Source organism: Drosophila ficusphila, unplaced genomic scaffold, assembly GCF_018152265.1.
Source record: "Drosophila ficusphila isolate 14025-0441.05 unplaced genomic scaffold, ASM1815226v1 contig_198, whole genome shotgun sequence".
Classification (NCBI taxonomy): domain Eukaryota; kingdom Metazoa; phylum Arthropoda; class Insecta; order Diptera; family Drosophilidae; genus Drosophila; species Drosophila ficusphila.
In genome coordinates, this window is record NW_025064092.1 from 6427204 (window position 1) to 6452601 (window position 25398).

General features: G+C 39.6%; 1 protein-coding gene across 3 annotated transcripts; it reads left to right on the plus strand.

The window, feature by feature from the left end:
- Positions 1–431: 431 nt before the first annotated feature.
- LOC108088668 (cytosolic purine 5'-nucleotidase) lies at positions 432–25037 on the plus strand. Of its 3 annotated transcripts, XM_017186599.1 has the most exons (9): positions 432–833; positions 1703–2168; positions 2937–3025; positions 21313–21386; positions 21448–21661; positions 21723–21869; positions 22365–22485; positions 22925–23944; positions 24570–25037. In XM_017186599.1, the coding sequence occupies exons 2-9, from the start codon at positions 1767–1769 to the stop codon at positions 24708–24710; spliced, it is 2208 nt and encodes a 735-aa protein (XP_017042088.1). In that variant the 5' UTR covers positions 432–833; positions 1703–1766; the 3' UTR covers positions 24711–25037. The 3 variants fall into 3 exon arrangements, with proteins under 3 accessions (XP_017042088.1, XP_017042090.1, XP_017042089.1); XM_017186601.1 differs by lacking the exon at positions 1703–2168 and having other exon boundaries at positions 436–833; XM_017186600.2 differs by lacking the exons at positions 432–833; positions 1703–2168; positions 2937–3025 and adding an exon at positions 6357–7079.
- The last annotated feature ends 361 nt before the right edge of the window (positions 25038–25398 follow it).

Below are 25398 nucleotides of genomic sequence, written 5' to 3' on the forward strand. Positions count from 1 at the left end.
AAGAGATACACATTTTTTTAATCGAATCGAAAATATAAAAATAATATGGCGATCATAAACAAGTACTTAAAACTTTAGTTTTTTCATTACGGATAGAAAATTGAAACAGCAAAGTATATCAAGGAATTAACTATTACGAATAATGGTTTACTAGGCTTACTTTACTTCTGTTTTTGGGGACTGATTCCCCATTTGCATTTTAAATTTCCGACTGGGCGCCAAATTCTGGAGTGCAGCATTGCCAGCTCAAAAGAAAGAGCTCCATTGTTTACAAACAACGTGGAGCTTTCGCCGGCAGGTGCATTTCTCTTTTTTCTCTCTCTCTCTTTATAACCAAAATTCTGCGTGCCTTATCGGCTTTTTATCGGCGAGAGCGGCGAAAAGACAGCGCCTGCGCTCGAAATGTCAGAATTGCAGGCCAAAATGTAAACGAAAATCGAAGGGAAAGCAAAATTGTTGATATGCTAAACATCGCATCATCTGGCAGAAAAACAAGCGGAAAAGCAGTCGGAAAAGCGGTCGCAGCACCACGAAAATAGAAAAAAACAACAACAACGAGTGAAAGCGAAGAAAGAAAAGCTTGCCACACACATTCTTTGTCGGCGCCGCTCATTGATCGGTTTGTTGGAAATTTTGGAAAACTTTTGAAAAAGCCGAAAATCGTCGGACATTGTGTTATGAAATCGTCGCCGCGTGCGTGAGTGCGAGTGCGAAAATATCTGGAAAATCGAAAGAAAAACATTAAATCAAGCAAGACTAAATCAAAAACCGAGGAGCATTGCCGTCTGAAAGTTAAAACCCTCTAGTTAAAGTAGACTCCACGCAGCCAGAAGGTAACTCACCAATAAATCCTCGTATTTGGGCCTTTACTTCTATGTTTTTTGTGGCCCAAAGATGAGTCATGTTGTTGCCGCTGTCCATTGGACAGGCTCATATATTTAGAGCCACCGCCCCCGGCGTTACTTTTCGCCCTTTGCCCTTTGATAGATCGATATGTGTGTCGGTGGAGGGGGGAGCGGGGAGCGGGGAACGGGGGGTGTTGGTGTCAGTCAGTCATGTGATTTTGTTTGCCGGCACCTTGCAGCCCCAACAACAAAGCCGCACAAACTTGTTTTTTCCCAATTACGCAGCAAAAACAGCAGCGGCACAAAAACACGATAAATTAGCTTAATCAGCAGTCCCCCCGTTGAAAATGCACGCACCTACAAAAAGGTTGTCTACTTTTAGGCCATTGCTGTAAATTGCTAACTTTAAAATACAGTCGGAGAGAAAAACATAAACCACGGGAATTATATTTAATATATATTTAATTTATTAAAAGTGCACACTTCATTTACGTAACGACTTCGAAACCATTCATTAAAATTGCAATTTAAATGCTTTTAAATTACTCGAGTGCACAAATCAAATTTTCACTTACTGTTTTTAGTTGGTTTTTTTATATGCAGCCTTCAATGTACATAAAATCTTGCTTTAAAAACATCCTCTTTGCACAATAATATTTGCTTTTTAAGGATCTCTCTGAATACTTTATATACACCCAGTTGCCAATTTTGACGTCGATCGATTGGTTACTAAAAATCTTAGTAAACTATATAGTAATATTTTCTGGGCACCCAGGTACGTATTGTATATTTAAACCCAAAATCGCTTGCTTTTTTTTCCCACACTTACAAACATACACACAAAAATGCATTTTTAGTTTGTTCCCACACACACACACACTGGCACACACACACACACACCAATTGTTGGTTAAGTTGGCAATGAGAAACTTACGCCGTTTAACAAACACTTTGCAGTACCGCCAATTAACAAGCAGATTCGAAACAACAGCCACGTTAAGACAACCAACTCACAAAGACCAAATCGCAATTGTTCGCTTGAGGCGAGTGTCCCAGAAACCGGGCGAAATCATCATCAGCCAGGGCATTTCGAATAGCAGCCACCCAAGGATCTGCCCCGCCCACACTGGTGTCCCAAATTGCCAGCGGAACGGCAGCAGAAGCAGCAACAGAAGCAGCAGCGGTAGCACTTGCAACAACCTTAAGTTAAGTTGCTCCTATGCCAGTTTAGGCAGAATGCAGGCCACGCCCAGCGAAGATGCTCAGCCGCAGGATCCGCTCAAGTCCTTCGAGAGGGACTTCTGCGACCTGCCTCCCTACCAAGTAAGTACACTGAGGGAAAGCCACCTGGAAACCTTTTCTTTTCAAATAATGCGTGTAGGTTGACAATCAGGTATGAAATATTTTTCTATGTTAATGTAACAAGTTTTAGAAAAGATCTTTCAAGGTTTAAAGATAAAAGCATATTTTTTAGGAGAATCAAATGGTACAGTTAAATCATATCCTGTCATTTAAAATAATTTATAGTAAAATATTAAAAATGTATATTATTCAACACTGATATTCTACAATCCGGTAGATCTTAGATAGCTAATGGCACACAATAGATTGCCTTTTTATAGTTTGACATAGGAGTGTAAATTATGAAAGGATTGATTAAACTAAACATTAAACAATACAAATTTTTACTAAGAAGTAAGTAAACTTGTATTTAAAGTGTAAAAGTAATAGGAGTTGGGGTCGCTGAGACAGCAGCATATCAATCAGTTGCAGCAAAACTCATTAAACTTGTGCCAATTGTGTCAGTCAAAGGAGGTTGGCCAGAGTTGCCACCATCCCCATAATGCACTCTTCCTCCTTAGCTTCTCCATATATATATATATATATATATATTTATATATAAATATATATATTATTGTTTTTTTCCTAAGCACTTTGATTGCTTTGCCTGCGTTCTCAATTTCATCCTCGTTCCTATCCTCATTCTCATTTTCAATTTTCCTACTTTAAAATTCGCAGCGTGTGTGTTTGTTTGCGTGGGTGGCTTTTTGAGGCGACTCATTAATTTTCCGATTTCCATTTTTTTTCCAGTGCGACATGAGTGATTCCGCACCGAATACCCCAGGACCCTGCTCAACATCGGCCCTGCCCAAGAAGTATTACCGCCATGCGGCACACAGGTAAGTCCAAGATCTAAAATAAGGTTGGGTTTTAAAGGGAAAAAATATAATATAGTGCGGCCGAAGGGGTTATAAATGTTTCGATAGCCTGTAATCAAGCTAAACCTGATTACAGCATAGTCAAAACAAACAACTGCTTACCAATTTTTTTATTTTTTTTCTAAATTGTCTTACAATTTTTAAAAACTTTCTTTCAAGGCAAACAAATATTTACCTACAAAAGTACAAAAGATCGTTTCATTCATTGTATCATTTCAAAAAGTCAAAAGCAACTTAATACTAGTTATAGCGTCAATAAAAATTTAATGGTTATAAAGATCAGGTTTGTTGCCATATTTAAACCCCTTTTTTCTTAGTGTAAGCCACATTTGTACAAAGAGAGATTTCCACAGAAAAAGAGACCATGCTCCACGGTCATTGCCAAGTGCGAGCGGTTTTCTACAGGCTTATCGTCTTATCTCGCAGCCAAAACAACAACAATAACAAGACTAAAAACAACTACTAGCTAGTTAATCCACACGAAACGGGAACGTTCGCTTGACAACCTGACGTTGATAGTAACCGCCCATTGGTATAAATGGAATTTAGGGTGTATAGGGATTGACATCATATACTGCCATAAAACACTAAAAGCGGGTAGACCAATGATCTACTAATAAAGTCCTGACAACGTTACGTATGAGTAATAAAGTTCCGGAAAGGTTTCAATTACAAATTAATCCGAAAAAATTGCTTTGAATATCAAATATCGCATAAGCTTAAATGGTAAAAATGTCTTAATTGAATTTTAATTAAAAATCATTTAGTAACTTAAACTGACTGAGAAACGTTAAAATACACTGTTGGTATTTTCTTATTTCCTAAAAATATCAACTTCTGAACACAAAAAGAATACTTAAAATATTTATGCTGATAAGAAATTGATTTTAGTTAATCAGTTTTACCAACAAGCACACCCATATTTGTATTTAAAGAAATTCTAGGGCATGTGGGTATTCGAGACTAAGTTTTTTTCCCGGCCAGTCGCCTCTTTTGCCATTTTTGTTTTTGCTGATTACAATATTTTGTGACGCTGCCCATTATCGCCCGGTTTTAGTGGTCTGTGGGGCGGAGGGGGGTGGTTGGGCGCCCAAAAGGGGTGGGGTAAGAGGTGAGGGGGCCGGAGGTAGAGGCTGTGTCTGAATTGCTTGTTAGGCGTAGATGCAAGTGAGTGGGCACTTAAAACCGCTCGAGTGTCAACTGTAAGTGCACTATGCGTTTATCGCCACCTGTATGTGTATGTATATGTGTGCGAATATGTGGGGGGTGTGTGTGTTGACATTGACACGATGCAAAGTGCAAACTATAGCTTTTATTTATAATTTTCAAGAATATTTAACTCTGTATTCCGAGACGATGTCGTCGTTCTCAAAGAAGGTGCTAAGTGAGTGGGGAAAAATGTCTACAAAAGTTGTTTTATTATATAAGTCCCAGTTGGGCTGATCGATCCCGATCCCCAGATCCCCAGCCAGATGAAATATTTGTGTGTGCTTTGGAATATGAACATGGCAATGAATATGCAAATGGCTGATGAAATATTCATGAACGCGGCACCGCACCCATCAACATTATAATTGGGCCCATAATTAATGCGGGCATATTTGTACACAGATACGTATCTGGTAGGCCTGTCCACATCCATATCTTTATGTATATCGGTATCTCGCTATCTGGGTGTCGCCCTGTTTATGCTGCTGCCATTCAGAGGTGTCACGGGGATTTGCATATAAAAAAATCGAATGGATTTATGGCCTGTCAATGCCGCTCGGCGAATCGAGAGCGTTCGATCGACTATCTCTATTTAGAATCGCCTGCGTGGAATCTCTTTGAAAAGTCGAAACGCACAAAAAATTCCACTTAGCCAGGTCGCGAACCCCCCACGCATTAGCGATTACACTGAGAACAAAAATTATATAATCACTTGTAATTGCAAAGTGGTAAGTATTCAAACCATTAGTTACTTTGGCAAATCCTTCATCGGGAATATCAAAAGTGAAATCGATTTGCTCCAAATCTTTAATTAATTAAATTGTTTGCCTTTTTTGCTGTGTCTGCAACTATTTGGAAGTTGTTGCCTGCGGGGGGCGTGGGCCGCATTGCCATAAATAGTAAGCGTGTGGCACACAACTATTTTGGTACAATTCGGGGCACAACAGTGGTGTTTTTGAACATAAATTAAATAAATAACTCACATCCTATCCAGATGGATAGTTTTTAGGCAGATTAGTAAAAGAATTATTGTTAGATGGTTCATGGTTCTATTGTCCTCACATTCTCGCGACCCCAAACTATAATTTCCAGATACTATTAAATTCTTAAGGAATGACTAAAAATATTAGTAGTAGGTTGGGTAATCACTTTATCTTGCCACATTTTCTCCCTGTGTAAATCACTTGTTTTCACCGAAATGATAAGAAAGTATATCGCCCAATGAAATGCTAAATTTTCCACCTCCGCTGTGTGCGTGAGTGGTTCACTTTTGTGTGCATAATTTCATTTCTTCGACGCTTTCCAAGCATTTCCAAGACTGACATACTAAAATTTCCATGCGGCTCAAGTGGGTGTAGTCATTGTAGTTGCTTTGGCTTATGTGTTGCTGTTTGCCCGTTGGAGCTATTTTCGAGTGAGCAAGCAGGGCGTGAAGATAAACCGGAGAGTGGGAGTGACGAACCACTGACACCCAGTGCACAGCGAGAAAAAATTATTGGGATACGATCACTTCGATGGTTTGAAAACAGCACCAAATATTCAAATGCTCCTAATGCATATCAAGAATTTCAACTTAATTGGTCACCGAGGGACTTTAATCGAATTGTCATAAGATTTCTTGGAATTGGAATTTAAAATCTTAAGTTTTAAAAATAATAAATTCACTGATCGTGTTTTACGGTTTTAAAGAAATTGTTTCCACATTGAAATGACAATGAAATCTACGAGCCCCTTTATTTTTTCAGTGCAGCTCGTGGCCTGATCGATCATTCCCCCACCGAGTGATGGGTAGCAAAACAAAGTAGAAAACATTTTGTTTTTATTGCATAAAAGGCATCAAAACAACAACTGAACGGTCTACGTTGACACCGTCAGCTAGACAGAGAGCGAGAGAGAGTGGGGGGCAGAGAAAGAGAACGCTAGACAGAGTGAGAGAGTGGGGACTAGCCAGAGACCCAGAGAGAGCAGAGCTTTCGACGCCGACGCGCTGCCGGTAGTGTGAAAATGGAGAGAGTTGGGGCTCTCTGGCTGGCGCTCTTTCGCTGGCTGCTCTGCCGCCGCTTCCTTCCTCCATTTCCACATTGCACTTTCAGTCGAAATTTAAACGTCGACCGAAATCGCTCGAGATTTTCGTTTCGCCAAACCAAGTCAAATCCAGATCGAGGAAAATCCAAATTCGAATTGAAATCGAGATCCCCCAAATCGCAAACGTTTTTTGTTTTTTTGTTTGTTGTTTGACATAAACGATCGAGAAGAGAGGTGCGGTGAACTGCTGCCACGCACGATCACTCAGATCCATTCCAAAAACTCCAGATCTCTGTGACGTCGCACGCCAAAAAAAAAAAATAAAATAACAAAAAGAAACAGCTGATAAGATACTTATCGCGCTAAAAGTCCCCCTTCCAACCACCCACCAATTTCCACTCCCATTGAGCGAAAGAGCTTTATCAGCAGCAGCGACGCGGCGTAGTATTTGTGGCCTTGTAATCCGCGGCAGCGCCAAGATGCCACTGCCAAAGCAGCAACAACAACCACAAGCACAAAAACAACAACAGCAGCAGCAGCAGCAACAGAAGCCTTTGCAGAAACATTCCAACTCCAGCTTTAGCTCCATTTCCACTTCCAAGTCCAGTCCAAGTTCCAGTTCCAGTCCCGCCGCCGACGCTTCTACGATCGCCAAGCGGGAACGGGAACGCACACAGACGATCGGCGAAACGGACATGGATCAGTCGGTGCTCAACGGACTGGCGGTGGGCGGGGACGGACCCGCCGGCTACCACGGACACAAGCGCGAACTGGGTCACAGGTGAGCGGTGCGCCCCACAGCGGTGCCACGGGAAACATTATACTACACGATTCCAATTGCAAGAGACTCTCTACAAAGAAAAACCCTCTCAGCAGTTCTAGGAAATATAAGACATTCTTCGACGTATACAAGCTAGTTAGATCGTTTTATCTAGTGTCCATCTTTGGATGAACATAAAAATATTCTGTTAAAAGTAGTGAGATGTACCTTGATTATTATTATACACTTAAGTTTCTAACCAGTATTTAATAAGGGTTATTTTGTAGAGAGGTTCTCGGGCTGTTTTTCAACAAAACACTATTAAATCGTATAATTTTTTATCTTTAATATTCTGAGCTCAGTATATTTGACGTCTAAATAATATTCGCTTTTAACCAATAGGGTGTACTCCAAAACATGTAAATTTTAAGAAAATTGCTTATTGAGTAAAAAGCAAATGTCATTACCCATTCAAAGTTGTTTACGTAAATCCCGGAATAATACTTTGAAAATACAAAGCCGATTAAATACATTGATCGCCTGCAGCCCAACAACACTATCTAGATCATTAAAATTTTATGTGTGTCAGCAATTTAAGAACTTTAGTGTTTTTAAATTGCAGACAAATTCTTTGGTTCTACAATGTATTAATTTGAAATGCCTTAAATCACTTGATGAATCATTACTTTCTGAATTAACAAGAAAGGAAGCTAGCTTCGGCAAGCCGAAGCTTATATACCCTTGCAGTCATCAAATATGTCGAACAAAACGCATAAAGGCTAGACAACATCGAAGCTAAGACGATTTTTCTATTCATTTTCCATATTTTTGACTATAGATCATATGGGAGCTATACGACATAGTTGTCCGATTTTGATCAAATTTAACTCGTAATTCAAGAGTCGTAAGAACACTCTATATTCCAAAAATCATACTTGTCTGATGAAAAACAACGATGTTATCAATTTATTTCCATTAATTCTATATATAATTTTCGATCCCTCCTATGGCAGCTATATGATAGAGTTATCCGATTTTGATCAAATTTAATCCGAAATTCAATAACAGTTAGAAAACGCCATCTTGAAGAATTCAAGTCGATCTGATGAAAAACAATAGAGTGAGAATTTTTTATTTCATTCTCTTGTATTGGAGCTATCCGATATAGTCGGCCGATCCGGCCCATTCCGACTTATATACTGCGTGCAACAACTACACAACTTTTGGGAAAGTTTCAGCGAGATAGCTTTAAAACTGAGAGACTAGTTTACATAGAAACCGACAGGAGGACAGACGGACAGACGGACAGACGGACAGACGGACAGACGGACAGACGTACATACATATTTCGATTCTGCTCGTGATGCTGATCAAGAATATATATACTTTATGGGGTCTGAGGTGTCTCCTTCACTGCGTTGCAAACTTCTGACTGAAATTATAATACCCTTTTGCTCTGCAAGGGTATAAAAATGACTTGAGTGCAATAACAGAAGCAGAGGATCACTATAAGCCTTTCAAAAATAATTAAAAGGTGCCCATTTATCAATTAATATACACAAATAGTGAACACCAAAATAAATGTTTGTGAAGAGGTAGCGAAAATGCTATTAAGGTACATATGCTCTGAATACCAAATTCGATTAGCTTTAAACTGATAACACAACAATCCAAATTACATAACAGATTGGGTATAGAAAATATTGCTTAGACCATTTTTGCTTTCAAGTTCATGGTGCGCGATATCTCGCTACGTAATCTTGATTGAATCATGCACCCTTATCTTTTTCTCACTATGAGTCACACGTGTTTGGGATTAGCAGTGATATATAATATATATATAGCACTTGGCAAATTTATTAGCATGCCCATGAAATGCAAAATGTGTGGCAAACCTTTGGTCATCAGGCCGGGTTTTCCGAGCTTTTCAATCCCAAATAATAGGTTCTTATCGCGGCAATATATTGGAGGGGGCGTGGCAGGGGCGCCATGACAAGACCAACTGCTGTTTACAGTTATGAACATGCCCTTGACCGTGCTGCACAAGCAGACTCTTACATTTCCCCCCCTTCGCAATTTAATTGGCAGTCTGCCTAATTGTCGCCTGTACTTGAATCGCTTTTCCCGGCTGCCCCCGGTTTTTCCCATCCATTGTTCGATCATTTAATTTGGGTTTATTTGATTTCTTCGCTTGTGTGTCAATTAATGCAAATTTCTGGCTGTCAACGCGCCAGTTGGCCTAATGAATCGCCGCCCCGGCTAATCTTCGCCTGCAATCAAAACAGATTAGCTACAGGGAGCGGCGATTCCTCAATTCCTCAATCATCGTTGAGCCAAATTGGCATATTTATGCTTCACGCTGGCCGTTGTAAAATGTTTCTCAGGACTCGTTTAACCCCGTTCTTTCGACTTCTGCTGGCTGGGGCTTAATTCAGATGCAGCTACGTGATCTGAAATCCCCCCCCCCCCCGCCAGTCTTTAACCCCCTGACCTCTTAGCCCTTTGGCGCTTTCGAATGCAAACAATGTGCCCCGAAGTCACCACCTCCTCACCTCCTTTCTTTGTACCTGTCTCCACGGCCAACTTCACCTTTTGCCGGCTTCCCATGATTGTCTTAAATCAGACATGACCTCCGCTTCTTCTCTTTCCAAAGGCGGGGGGAAAAGCAGGGAAAGTGGGGGTCACGTAGCTGGCAACTTTTATTGCGTAGCCGGAACCGGAAACGCCGCGAACATTCACAACTGTTCAGGGGGAAGGAGTGTGGCAGAAGGAGGGATGGGAGGGGGGATGAAAAGGAGGCGGGGCCATGGCCATGGAAAATGGAAATGGGGGAAAATGAAAGAGGTGCCACTGCAGCAGCCACAGCAGGAAAAACTTTAATGCAATTTGCATTTCATTGAAATTCACATGCTAAATTTGTTTTAAAACGAGCTGCTTTTTTCCACAAAACCAACTGGCTTTTCCAATTTAATTGTCGCTACTTTTGCCCAAACCTATTATTATTATTATTAATGTTTTTGGAAGCTGTGTGTTTTCAATGCGAAATTTATGCACATTTTTCTAGGCCTTCTGCTCTTGCAGTTTACAAGAAGTTTTTTATTTTAGAGAAATAATTTTTGAAATTATTCATATTCATATTCGAAATTTAAAGGGATTTTTTGTACTTCAATATGTAATGTCATTATTATAATTATTCCTGTGTTTTAAACATATTCTAATTATAATATTCCTAGTGGAAAATAAACTTAAATACTTCGTTTTCTTCTCAGAAAATTTAATTGCAATAATTGTAATTTATAGCACCATAAACATTTTTTAGTACAAAGAAAAGAAAAGAGGAAGGAATGCAGCCACCAAATGGAGGTAAACAAATGAACAAAGAACTGGAAACACGCAGATTTAAAAAGACTCAAATTCCAATTTAATTTGCATAGAATATTTGCGCATTTCAATTGGACAGGTAAAGCTGTTTTTCCCATTTCGGCATGCATTTTTAAAACAATAAAAACGCTATTATTCGTGGCCTACGAAGCCATTCCTATTTTCATATGCGAAAGCAGCAGCAGCAGACTTTTCCACTTATACTCACCCACACTAAATCAAAATCAAAGTCAAGGTCGAAATGGGTTGGGTTGTGCCACGCCCACTTCGCCCCAATAGAAGATTATGTTGTGATTTGGACGCAAGCTAAATTATTTGATTAATGGCAAATGCCAGAAAATAAACAAAATTTGCGCCAAATGTCACATTCGCAAATTGGAAATTCCCCCCATATTTGCACTTAAACATATATCTGCGTGTTTCTCGATTTCGGGTATTACAACCAAAGATATATATACATATATATTCATATTCGTGCATATATATTTTGTAAACAGCGAGGAGGGACGCATTTTGTGGTCAATGTAGAATTTAATTTGGCATTTCATTCTCGATTATGTCGCGACTTTTGTTTATACCTTCAACGCGAGCTGACGTCAAATGATTAGTGGGCGTGGCTGAACGCCCCCACTGCCCACCGCCCACCGTCCACCATGCAATGGCCTTGAAGCCATGAGATGCGATTCGCCTTGGCAGTGAATCATTAAAATGCAAATAACATTTCGCTCCTTTGGCTAAGCGATGGCGACGCGTGCGGCACGTGTGGCAGAGCTGCAGTTGAAGGATGTGCAGCCGGCATACTCGTAGGGTGAAGACAGGCAGCAGGAGTTAAGTCTCCATCTTCAGGTGCAAATAGTTCTCGAACAGTTGGCAGTAACGTGGCATTCAACAATGTTCTCGGACGGGGATTGTGGTTTTTGCTCCTCAAAAGGTTTTGCATGTCTGCCTACAGCATCAGTTCGTCTGCTCTGGTCACATTGTTGTCCTGCTTTGCTGTACTTTGTACACTGGTCACTCCCTCATTGCTAGTATTTTTTATTTTAAGTTTATTGGACACTATTAAATTAACGTAATAATTATATCATTAACTGAATAAATGACAAAAATTTGCGCTTTATTTTATGAGATTGTTTCCCTGTCATAAAATTTTATTTGGTGTAAACATGAGGTCAAGTTTACTTCATTTTTTTTTTATATTTAATTAGTTTATTTAATACCACACAATAATTATAATTTAGTACATTTTTCTAAAAAAGTATAAAAAAGAATGCGAAACAAGCAATAACAGATTTGGAAATTTGAAATAAAAATGCAAGTCTTGACAATTTTCCATATGTCTATGGTGTTCTTCCAATGTTCAATATCTCTCAGTGGCAATCATAAAAAAATTAAACTAGGTAACCCTGATAAGGGTCACGCAAGTCAAACTTATCCCGTTTTCTCGATCAAGTCATTCGACAATTGTCGAATTGTCAAGGGAGAATTCAGACTGAAAATCCGGACTTACGATGGGAGTACACTTACGGATGACTCCGTGGACTTGGCTGCCTAGTTTGCCGCACCAAGGACCCAATCTCGTCCTGCGCTGCTACAAGCGGAAGCCAATCTTCCGGCCCAAGAACCCTCCGAAGCCCAGGGCTCCAACCGATCTGGAAGTGAGCTTCAAGTTCCAGGAGACCTGCAGCAAGCTGCACAGACTGCTGCAACGTTTCAACAAAGTGGACAACATCATCGAGGAGTCACGTTGCCGAGGGAATCCTTTCGAACCGGATATCCTGCCGATGGAGATGACGGACTTCAAGGACATCGATGTTGATTCCGAGAAGATCTAAATAAATCAACAGACCGGCGAATCTTTCGGCAGCACTTCCATCCCGTTCTGTCATTAAAAGAAGGGGGAGCTTCTCTTCACCTAAATTGGATTAACCCCGCTCACAATGCAATTTGATTAAGTTCGTTTTGGGGCAGCATGGGATGCTGCAAACAAGAGGGGGAAGCTCAGCCCTTGCTGCCCAATTAGGTCGCCGGTATTCACATGCCAGGCCGCCCTCAATCAATTTCGGGGGCAGCCACTCATCCGCCCGTCGACCATTAATTCAGTCACCCCGCGCAATCCTTCAGCGGTCTGTCAAGGTCGCACGCGATGAAGCCCCTGACAATGAAATTGAAAGTGTTTACTATACTCGTACAGCCGGCCGCCTCCATCGCAAAAACGGGGATAAACACACAAAAAAACCAGAAAGGGAGCTAATCGAAGTGTGGACACTCTTGTAGATATGGCAGATATAGATATAAGAAAGGTTAAGGGTTCCAAAATATATTTCCAAATCAAGGCATATGTAGGTATACATTTATTTACCTAGAACACAAATATATTTATTTTATTTGGTTTTTACGATGGGCTTATTATAAGAGATCGAATGTAGCACTTTATTTGATATAAAGCCTAAATCATATTCTTGAAATAATGCAATATAACATATCAAATTTGCATTTTAATTTTGTTTTGTAAATATATATATATTTGTGATATTGTCATTCTTATTTCAAAAGTTGTACGAACTTGTAATTGAACGTTTACAAACAACAAAGTCATAACTTATTTTGTATTACTCTGAAAGGTATCGTTTAAGAGTTTATACATTCTATAAGTTTGAACCTTCAAACCGCCTCCGTTGCATTGAAAGCCTTTTGCCTCGAACAGTGATACCCTGTGCGAAGGGTGTGCGAAAGCGGCGAAAGAGAGCGCATGGAAGCGGTGTGTCACGCATGACATTGATGGGTCTGAGCAACCCCAGCGGTTCGGGAGACCAGTTCCGAATAGATGGTGCCCGGCGTAGAGCTCGTCTACGGCGGTTTGTTTGGATTACGGCGTTCTTTTTTTTCGGGGTCTACGGCTCAGTTCGTTTTCGCCTCGAGCGCAGTTTGGGCGAAATTTTATCCGCTTTCCAAGTTCCCAGGATTCTCAAACCGCTGTCGTGTGTGCATGTGCGTGTGTGCTTGTGTGCTTGTGCTTGTGTTTGTGTCTGTGTGCTTTGGCCAGATCTCTTGGCTCCCAATTTCACTGACCATCATCCCCAAGCGCCTTCATTTTCTTGCTTTTTTTCTGAGAGTGTGTGTGGCTGGCAATTAAGGTCCTAATTAGACGTAAACTCATGTCGGAAGTGAACTGCGAATTGCTTTGTCACAGTGCTACGGACAGCCAACACTAGTCAACAAAACAGCGGATAGAAAGTTAGGATGAAAGTTAAAAAAAACAACAAAAAAACAAATATTAGTATAATTATATAAAATAAAAGCAAAGCTATTTCAAGTGGCCCTCTAAAATTTAAAGGAATAGATTATTTAAACGTAAAATATTTCCAAAAAAGTTATTTAATTTTGAGCTACTTTGAAGCAACTACAGTTTATTAAATTAGCATATATTATTAAAACTATTTTAATATTGTGAATAATTAACTCTGTCGCGTGTTTTTAGTTTTTAGTACTCAATCAAAAGATTCTTTACCAAATGCCCTTGAGAAATTGTTGAATATGTACGCTCATTTTTGAACATTAAATACTATTCAAATACTGCACATATATTAGCTATATTTTTGACCTGACCTGCTATTCAAATACTGCACATATATCAGCTATATTTTTGACCTGACCTTCTTCAGGCAAAAAAAGATCTGCTAATTTCGCATATCCGGGCTGGCCAGTGTAGCATCCACAGACGAGGCGCTGCTGTGTCCACAGATGTGCTGGTCGTGCGTGTTGGGGCATTGCTATTTGGTTTTGTGGTTATGCTTATTAAGTCAATTATCGCCCAATTGCGCCGCCCTCAACCGCATAGGTGACCGCTGTTCGTTTTTCGGAGGCATTGAAGCTGGGATTCTGTGATTTCGGGGGATTTGGCGCAGCCATCCTCCGCAGAATCAACGGCCAGTATCTGCCGGACTTCGACCACACCCCAATTGTTTTTGTTTGCCATTTCGAATTTAATTGGTGCCGAAACACCAAAGGACTCTCACATGATTTCCGACACGACCTTGTGCGGCTGAGTAAATTAGAAAAGGGGATTACCTCTGGCCAGCTGGATACGCTTGTATACGGCTATAATTGAATTTAGAGAGCTCTCACTTATCAATTGAAAGTGCCCGGGGATAGAAAGTGCTTAGCCGCAACAATCAAGGCTCCTTGTCCGCTGATTGATTCTGATTAGGAGCCCAGGGCCATCCAAACAATGGCCAATTAAATATATCCTGCTTAAAGAGTGAGCAGATTGTCTTGCTCCAATGATTCTCCAGGAATGGTTGAGCTCAAAGTGTAATTAACTATTTAGAAAGATTACCTGAATGCCTTAAATAAAACTGAGACAGCTAATAATTATTAGGTTAGGTGCAGAAGTTTAACATTTGTACAATGACTTGCATTGCATTAGTTATGCAAATTGCTTGATTTCTTAAAAGAAACTTAAATGAAATATTACTAATTAGGTTATAACAATTAGCAAAAGAAAACTGGCATAAAATGGTAAAGATACAATACAATATGGAAATAATATCTGATTATATCTCTATTTAGACTTTAAATTTTAAAGATATGTAAATTCTTTGAGTAAAACAGAAAACCAAGTTTATTATAAATCCTTTTTTTTCTACAAAAATACATTTTCAAACATTTCTTTTGTGGATTACCCCAAAAAGATAACCTTTCAATGCCCGGCTCTTCTGTCATTAAATACAAACATTTTAGATACTTTAAATTTGCCGAGTAGATACATGAAGTGGCCTAGTTAATACTCTCGCAAGTGGCTTACACTTTTCGTATATTTAAGAGGTTGTTCGACAAAAGTTACTCGCAGTTTAATTGCCAGAAGTCGTTGATTGTCTAATCGCGCGATTGCTGCTGATAAGTTTATTATTATTGATGGCCCCTTTGGCTGGTTGGTTGGTTGTTTGGTTGGTTGTTGGCCCACTGAATAAGCCACCTGATGATTGGCTGCCAATTGTAGTGTCCGCTGTCACCTGAGCTCCATTCAGTTGCAATCTCCTCGGGTTTCACTGTTGTTCAAAAGGGCAGTTGCAGTGGCACGTGGCAGTGGCACTACTACGTCAGCAGCTGCCGATGGGATGTCTCAATTGCAGGCTTCAGCTTGCCGAGGGGCGATAATGAGGATAGTGGGTTGTGGGCTGTGCTGCTCCAAAATAGAACTGCAGCTGCTTTTCTATGGGGATTACGTGGCATGACGCATACGCAACGTTGACCAGCAGCTGCCACGTGTTCAAATCAAAAGTGGGAGTGCCAGGCAACGGGGGGGGATGCCAAATTGATAAACTTGCAGTGCCATGATCTGAATTTTGATTTCACCAGCGAGTGGCGATTTCGAGGAGGAGGGCGGCGGTTAGTGAGTTATGGCCATCTTGTGCTCCCCGAATTGCAACCCGAATCTAATCAAGAGCATTTGATAGAAGCAGCACTTGCTACAATAAACCTTCTGTTGCTTTTGCTTCGGCTTTTGTTGCTGCTACTGGGGGGATGCTGCAAGGACATGTCGAACTCCACTTGACAATCCTTGACGGGCAGCAGACTAACTGGCAGGGCCAATTCATTGGAGGGGAAAACGATTTTCCACTGTCGGCGATAAGCATTCAGCCATAAATTCCCCATTTTCAACAGCCAAACGCTAAGAGCGTGGGAATAAAAATAAAAAAGGAAAAGGAAACTCGCACTTGAAAGCAAAGCAATTTCCACCGACCACCGACAACCAAAAGACCGAAGAGACCACTCACTCGAGCACTTTAGCCATTTTCATTTCACTGTCCGGAAGCGTAAACAAGTTAACAATGCATAATAATAACAACTGCTTGGCCAACAACAATATTTGGCCCAACTGTGGCCACTGTGCAGGAAGTGTGAATGCCATCGGCTCTTCTACAGCAGCAACTGCAACTGCAACAACAACAATTACAACTACAACAGCAACATCAGCTAGTGGGGATTCCCCGGCTGATGTTCCTGCCACTGGCGTGTCCTGGACAGCTGTCACGGACACCCGAATCCCGCCAGGCATTCCCGGACCAACTGCAGCCACCTCGAAGTCATCCTCCTTCTGGTGGCCACTGCAACGGCCCGACCACGCGTAAGTCTCCATTGGCAACAAGAAATCGGGGCGAGTGACCTCTTTGAGTTGCCGAGTGGCAAAAGTAAACTAAATAAAAAGATTGCACCTAACTGGAATGAGATCTGGGAACCAAAAAGCAATGTTTGAAAAAACTAGTTGCCAAAATATTTTTGTTTATTTATAAATGCTCAGAAAAGATTATAAAGATAAAAGAAAAGATTATCTCTTTTTTTGGCTTTTAAGCACAGGTGAAATGAAATCTAAATAAATTGATTGTACCTAACTGAAATGAAATCTTGTGAAAACTTAAAGCCATTGTTCGAAATATAATAATTAGTTGTCAAAATATTTTTGTTTATTTACAAGTGTCAAGAAATCATTTTTGATTAGAACTATCCATGATAAGGTAGCCCCCATTGATTAATTAAAATGTTTGTCTGCTTTTAAGCACAGTTGGAAAAGTACATAAATAACATCCAAAGTATTAACAACATAATAGATTGTAGGTATGAGATTTAATGAGAAATTGTATAAAACAAAAGCGATTGCTTGAAATAACCCATTAAATAATTAGTTGCCAAAATATTTTTGAATTTATTTATTAATTCGAGGGAACAATATTTTGATTACAATTTTTCATGATAAGGTTACCCCCAATGATTTGTCAAAATGTTTGCTCGAGCAAAAGTGTTTTTGAGGAAAAATTCTCGAATGTAATAGCTAAGTTTATAGAGTGCTTAAAGATGATAACTTTGATTCCTGTTTATTTTTTTGTGAACTCAGTTCGACTCCCCAATTAAGTGTGTAAACTAAATATAACTTCTTGGGGTTAAATAAATGGGTGAGAAAATGTTTCTCACAATACAAGCTAAAAGTATTGAAACCTAAAATATTCTTGATTAATTCTAATTGAGTCTAAAATTCTACAACTTAGTTTCCCTTTTTAAGTTTGATTTATATATTATATATTTTTACCCCAATTATCATAGTCTATAAATATACAATATACAATTTTATCACGATAAGTAAATACAAATTGCTTCGATCAGGGAATGTTTTTCTATTTGTTAGCATAAATCCGTTTATAAAATCAACAAATCGGCAAATGCTCTGATTCAGCCAGTGTCAATGGACCGATTATGAAAAATATAATCAGCTAAAAACAGAAAAACACGCATTTAATGTGCACTGGGGTAAATATAATACATACTTAAATATATATAGAGTACATATATAGAAGACGATGCTAATGTGTAGCGACGACCTTTTGGCACTGGAAAATGTTGATCGGTGTAAACAAAACACTGCCAATCAGTTCGTTGACGCACTTGAGCATTCAGCCAATGGAATCGGGAGAGAGCTGGCTTTGAATCGTCAAGACGGAATTTCGCTGTTTGTTATCAATGCAAATGAAAGGCAAACAAACGTGGAAACTCAAATGATAGAGGAACCCTCCTCTTGCACGAACATTGCTCATACGCAGTGTGTTACGCCGAGGGAGGGGGGAGAAAACATGGTCTAATGGCATGGCAGCGCCATTTCTCTGTCATCGCAATCAATAATCTGGGACCCATCATCGAAATCCAACCGATTTTACCCGGGCACCGACTACTTATTTTTAGATCCGCGGAATTAGTGGCATTAATTGACGCGAAATCCGCTGGCAGCGACAATTAAACCATGCAAGCGGCGAATTAGTGACATTTCATTTATGCATTTATTAGGCTATTTTTAAACGCCGCAATCCCTAATTAATCCGTTTAGTCATCTCTCTCTGATTTTCGGCGGAAACATTTAGGTGATTCGTTGGCCGAGCACTTAACAATCAGGAAATCTCTACCTTTCGACCTCGAATTGTTGATGTTTGTCGAATTTTGTAGAATACTTTCAAACGCCTTTAAACTGTAATGAAAACAAATTTGAAATAATTATGTATATTTAAGATGTATAACAAACTTAAGACGTGGTTTTTAATCATTAGCTTATGTATTTTTCAATTAAACTTATATTTCCTATTTATGAAAATCAAAAGCAGTTAATCAAAAATTTCTTAGAATATGTTACACGAAATCAAATGGCCAAAAAATGTATATAAATTAGTTAAATAAAATTCAGAGGCAATATTTTTATATCTTTGGTTTATATCCTGGTTAAATAATCATTTACCTTAAATTGCATAAATAGATAAATAATTGTTGGGATAACAAACCTAAACAGTTTTCTGTATGAAATATGGATTTTAACACACAATTTGCTATTACACATCCAATTACAATTACTTAATATTTGTATATTATATTGTAAGCCCTACTTAACCCGCAATCGATTTAAAGTCAGCAGCACTCTTGGCCGTGTTTGGAAAACTGGCGAAGCTGTTTCGCCTGCGAAATGGAAAAAATTAATTATTGCAACGGAATTCCGTATCCGTACCCTTTTGTGGCGTGTGTTTTGCCACAGATTTATGCATTCTGTTCGAATTTGGGTTGACAACGGCAACAAAAGGGTCAAAGCAACAACCACAACGAGGATCGACCAACAAAGTTGGCCAAAAGAGGAAGAAGAAGACGAGAGGAAGATTGCTGGGGACCCAAAAGAGGATGTAACTTTTTCGCTTATTTGGCAAATGTTCAAGTGGACCAGAATTGCCAAAAAGGGACGGCAGGATAAATAAACGCACAGCATGGACACCAAGCACACACATAAAAAACTGTCCCAAAAAAAAATAACAAGGAAAACCCCACAAAAAAAAAAAAAACCGAAAGTAAGATGCTCTTTTGTGAAGGGTGTTTGCCATAATCCATAATCCCCTTCTCATGATTAATCGAATTATTGATTCGGTAAACATTATAAAGCAATCAAAATATGGGAAGTGCTGGAAAAGCCAAAGGGGGAATTTAAGGAACATAATTTTCCAGCTATAATGATGAATCGAAGTAAACTAACCCTTCTGAAAATAAATCCTAAAGAGAGTATCGCAAAACATTTTGTCCACGCTCATTTCGCTAATGAGTTTTCCCACAAAAAGAGGCGTGGCTCACACACACACACCCACACACACAAAGTCGGTCGAAAGGAGAAAGGGGCGTGGCATTTTGGCCGCCCACAACAACTTTTCAACACTAATTGCTGACCGCAGTTGCCGCTGCAGTCGAAATCGCGGCGATTTTGAGTCTGTGCAACGCCCCTGGCTGCTGGAAAATGGAAAAGTCTGGGAGCGCCAGACGTAAGGTCACCATCACCCTAACCATCATCAAAAGCGCAACGATAAAGTTGAAAATTGAATGTCACACGCTTTTCACGCCATTTCCATGCCACAATTTCCCACTCGAGTCTCGTTTTTCACGCCATTCTATTTGCGATTCCATGCCAAACTGATAACCTTTCGTTGACTTCGTTCTTCTGATGGAATGAATGATCAGCGAAATCAATCGAAGTCAAATCAACATTCCAGAATATTGCACTCGATTAAATAGTTTTTCGCCGCGGAAATGGGGGAAGTGTAATACAATTATTTGAGATAAAGAAATAAATGTATTATTAGAATTTGAGTTAGGAATTTATCATTGCCTTTAAGCATAACAATTTACGGGGAATATTTTGAAATTTTTAAATTATTTGAATAAGGTTTTGAAAGTATTTTGGTGATATTAAAAATAATAATTTGGAAAAAAAACTATCAAACTCTTGAGGTGATTACTAAGTAATCAATTCAGTTAAATAAGTTGCAGCTTCTTTCTATAGCGTAGAAATATATTTATTTTAAAGCCAAAGGGTAGGCAATAAATTATTTCCTTTAGTATATAAACAGGCAGGCTCCGGTTTTCACTTTTTTTTCTCGTTTTCGTTTTTGGGCGAAAACGTACGTTTTCGTTTTAGGTGCTCCGGTTTTCACAAACTTTTTGTCATCGTTTCATTATCGGAATGCACTCCACTGTTCAAACAGCTGACTTGTTATTTTGGTCAAAAGTAAACAACGCGAAAAATTTTCAATTGCCTGTTTTGAAGCCAAAAGAAAGCAGAAATTGATTGATTTAAGAAAATCGAGACATTTTAGATGCTGCACATGTGTTTTTAATATGTCTGACGATCGGTAAATTAAGTTGTCTTAATTACATTTTTAAAAGTTCAAATAAGCCTCCATCAGAAATCAGCTGTTTCCCACAATAAGGGGCTGCCACCTTTTTTGCAGCTTTCATTCCACTATTCTCAACCATTTTTTTACTGCACTTTTGCCATTTAAGAAACTAAATTAATCATATTTATTTATAAAAAGCTTATTTAACTTTTCTTCACAAATATTTTTTTCTTCGTTTTCATTTTATAAGTATTTTTAAGTTTTTTTTGTTCCACTACAAGTACGGCAGCATTGACGATAACTTTTGGTAATGGATTTATCGGCCCATTAGCAAAACGAAATTTGTTGTTGCCGACGGCAAATATTTTATGTCAGAAAATAATTATTTAAAATATAAATACGAATTAGATTGACCTACTGATGATGTGAAATGAACACCAATAGACCAAGGAGTCAATAATTTTTTTCCTTTTGCAATTAAGAACCGATTTAATGTAGAAAAAGGCATTTACTTTTCATTTCGACAAAAAAACTTGCCCGTTTTTGAAAACGAAAAAGTCTTGTGAAAGTGAAAACGGGAGCACCAATTCTCGTTTTCGAAAACGAAAACGAGAGAATCTTGTGAAAGTGAAAACCGGAGCCTGCCTGAAAATCTCTTTAACAATTCTACCTTTTTTCTTTTTTTACAGAGTGTTTGTGAACAGATCGCTGCATTTGGAGAACATCAAGTACTATGGCTTCGATATGGACTACACCTTGGCAGGTGAGTGACTGACACAGTCCCCTCAAAAACCTCAAACTACCAATTAGTATTTCTTATGCAGAGTACAAGTCGCCGCAGTACGAGCAGCTGGGCTTCAATCTCGTCAAGGAGCGTCTGGTTTCGATGGGCTATCCCAAGGAGATCCTGCAGTTCGAGTACGATCCCACTTTCCCGGTTCGCGGTCTGTGGTTCGACACGCTCTACGGCAATCTGCTGAAAGTGGATGCCTACGGCAACATCTTGGTCTGCGTTCATGGATTCGAGTTCATCAAGCAGTATGTGGAGTTCACTTTAACATCAAATGAATGAAATTGATGGAGTTTATCTCGCTTTTAGCCACCAGGTGTACGAGCTGTATCCCAACAAGTTCTTGAAGCTGGACGAGTCGCGTGTTTATGTCCTCAATACTCTCTTCAATCTGCCGGAAACCTATCTTTTGGCCTGTCTGGTCGACTTCTTCACCAACAGCAGCGAATTTGTGCGGTGAGTTGGGATTTTGCTTGCGATTCCCTCTGCTATTTATACTTCCCTGAAAACCTTCTGTATTTACACTAATTATTTTATTATTTAGTAAAGTCATAAAGTCCAACCAATTGGGTTCTTAAATATTAAAAACAAACAATATTTAAATGAATTTAAATTAAAGCCAATATTCTTTTAAAATCTAGACTTTAGCTAAATTTATAAACAAAAAATGTAAAGAGCATCTGTAAACAAATACAAAAAAAGTTTAATTGTTATACTTTTAAATTATGGAGTACTACTTATTTTAAATTCATGTTTTAATCTTGCAAGAAACTATTAACAAAAAGATAACTTGTTGAAATTAAAAGTGGTATAAATACCTTGTAGGTTGGAAACCTTTAAATACAACTTAAGACTTAGTAGCACCCTCTATGTATCCAACTTTCGGCCCACTCCCCCCATCTTTCCGCATCCCTTTCTCTACTTTCTCCACTTCTCTCTTTCCCCCGACAGCGTTGAACGCGGCATCAAAGCTGGCGATTTCCTTTTCACCTACAAGTCGATTTTCCAGGACGTGCGTCGCGCCGTCGACTGGGTTCATTCCGATGGCGATCTGAAGCGTCGCACCACACAGGTGAGTCCTTGAGTACCAGGACACTTGTACTATCAAACAAGTGGTTTTTTGGACAGGGTAATAGAGTTCATGAAGAGGATACTCGATCACTTCTTATAGATTATACAGTATAAATCATAGTAATCAATAGAAAAAGAGTGATTTTAATATATTATATTAATAGGAAAATATTGAACCTTAATTGCAGAATTGCAGATGGGTTATTATAAAATCTTTTTTAGTGAAATTAATGCAAATTACATATAATAATTTAATTTACAAAGTTAGTTGAACGACTAGGATTTATTATATGATTTAATTTATTTATTACACAGTTAAGAAGTTAAATCGAATTTAGTTGAGTGAGTGAACAGTTCTAGAACTCTTTTACCTTTGAGGAATGCTAGTATATTATATTGTCACCATAGTACCCCACTGAAACTGAGTTATTCCTCTGCAGAACATGGCGCACTACGTGAAGAAGGACGAGCGGCTGCCGACGGTCCTGTCCCGCATCCGGGAGTCGGGGGCCAAGCTGTTCATGCTGACCAACAGCGACTACACGTACACCAACGAGATCATGACCTACCTGTTCGACTTCCCCCACGGAGCCACTCCGGATGAGCCGCACCGCGACTGGAAGAGCTACTTCGATGTGATCGTGGTGGATGCCCGCAAGCCGCTCTTCTTCGACGAGGGAACCGTGCTGCGGCAGGTGGACACCAAGACCGGGGGCCTGAAGATCGGCACCCACATTGGTCCGCTGCAGCCGGGCCAGGTCTACTCCGGCGGTTCCTGCGAGCTCTTCACCAAGTTCATCAACGCCAAGGGCAAGGACGTGCTCTACGTGGGCGATCACATCTTCGGGGATATCCTCAAGTCAAAGAAGATTCGTGGCTGGCGCACGTTCCTCATCGTTCCCGAGCTGGTGAGGGAACTGCACGTGTGGACCGATGAGTGCCAGCTGTTCGCGGAGCTCCAGAATCTGGACATCAAGCTGGGCGATCTGTATCGGGACCTGGACTCCAGTGCCAAGGTCAAGCCGGACATCTCGCAGCTGCGCACCTGCATCCGCGACGTGACGCACAAGATGGACATGTCCTACGGCATGATGGGATCGCTCTTCCGCTCCGGATCCCGCCAAACCTTCTTCTCCAGCCAGGTGGTGCGGTACGCCGACGTCTATGCGGCCACCCTGCTGAACCTCATCTACTATCCCTTCTCGTACATGTTCCGTGCTCCGGCGATGCTCCTGCCGCACGAGTCCACGGTGGCCCACGACCAGGCCCACCCGCCTCCGCTGGCTCCGGTTCCTGCTTCTGCTCCTGCACCGGGCTCCATTTCCGGTCCAGCTCCTGTTGCTGGTTCAGTGGGAACGGGCTCCTCCTCGGCGGCCGCCTCGCCGGACGAACCGGCGCGAATTGTGGCCGGCAACGAGCAGGCCAAGGAACCAAAGGACGCCAAGGATCTGCACCGCGCGGTAAGATTTTTAAGATTTAAATACACTTTATATTTAAACCAAATAAACACCTTTAAATTTTACAAACAAAGTAAATGGAAAGCTTACTATCAAGTCATGCATTGCAGTTTAATTAACCGCATTTTATCCACAGTTTCACTACATTACCATAAATTCATTCTGAACGCAATTTATCACAATGAATCTTATTCTTAAACAATGAACTACACAATGTGCAGACTTATTTAATCATTCAATTAAGTGCAGAATTTATTTTTTTTTTATTTTCTGATTTATTATTATTCACTGATAATTTTATGATTGATTTATTTTTATTTTATACCTTTAACTTCTTTTCACAAAATTTATGTAAAACGCCATTTAACAAACGAATTTTCTAGCTTTACAATTTCCTTTGAAATTAATATTATTTAATCATGTACAACACTTCGTGGACCGACATTTAAAAATTGTAATTTCCAACACTTTCTTTATTAAACTCATTTTCCAACCTTACTCACTTTGAAAAGTTTTTCCCAGTTATAAATTGAAATATCACTATTATTTAATTCGGCACACTATTTATTATTTATTATTGTTTAAACAAAGTTTTTAAAACCAAATAAACCGCAATCCTTTTCCGCAGAGCTCTATTGTGCACACTCGTCCCTCGACGCCGACGGTGGTGACCCACACCCACGACGAGGATTACTCCGAGGAGGAGGAGACGGCCAGCGGAGCCGAGTCCTCCACGGAGCAGCCCGTTCGCGACGCCTCCGAGGACTAGGAACCCCAACTCCCCCGCAGGAATGTTTGGATCAACGAATTTTCTTCTCAAACTTCCCCCAGATGTCCCGGAAACCCAAAATACCCAAACAACCAAAACCCAACTCACCTTCAACCCAAAACCCAAAACCCATCCCAAAATCCACATCGTGGTCGAAGCAATTGTGAAACGTACGATTTTTCCTGGCGATTTTACCCGAGCACAGATATGTGAAACTATATACCATATATGATATATACCTTATACATTATACATTAGCTCGTTCCGTACATATAATGTGTATTTTTTTTTAATTAAAACCATAAATTGCTGTAATTAAACCAAAAATAATTTCGTGTGAATAATTTACGGGGGTTTGAGTAAAATAATTGGGAATATTGAACAAGGGAAATGAACGGAAAAGATGGAAATATTCTGATCATATCGAGGGATCCTTTTAAAAAACTAAAGTTATTGAAATATCATCTTGAGGACTTAGATTAACTCTTTTTATAAATGCATATAAATATATATATATTTGTTATTTGACAAAGTTTATATATAATAGAATGGCGCTACTCAAAAAAATATTAGAACATTTTAGTAGATCGTTTTCAATAAAACAACTAAAATGATTTTCTATAAATTTTTAGACAAATTTAAAAGCGAAGGAGCACTTTTTTTAAAACTTGAGAAAATGGTTCTCATT

What these genes read in the sequence shown, in the direction of transcription:
- LOC108088668 (XM_017186599.1), top strand. Translation starts at nt 1,767, where the DNA reads ATGAGAAACTTACGCCGTTTAACAAACACTTTGCAGTACCGCCAATTA. An exon ending in AACAGCAGCGAATTTGTGCG is followed by an intron (nt 21,870 to 22,364) that starts GTGAGTTGGGAT and finishes TTCCCCCGACAG; the next exon opens with CGTTGAACGCGGCATCAAAG. An exon ending in TGAAGCGTCGCACCACACAG is followed by an intron (nt 22,486 to 22,924) that starts GTGAGTCCTTGA and finishes ATTCCTCTGCAG; the next exon opens with AACATGGCGCACTACGTGAA.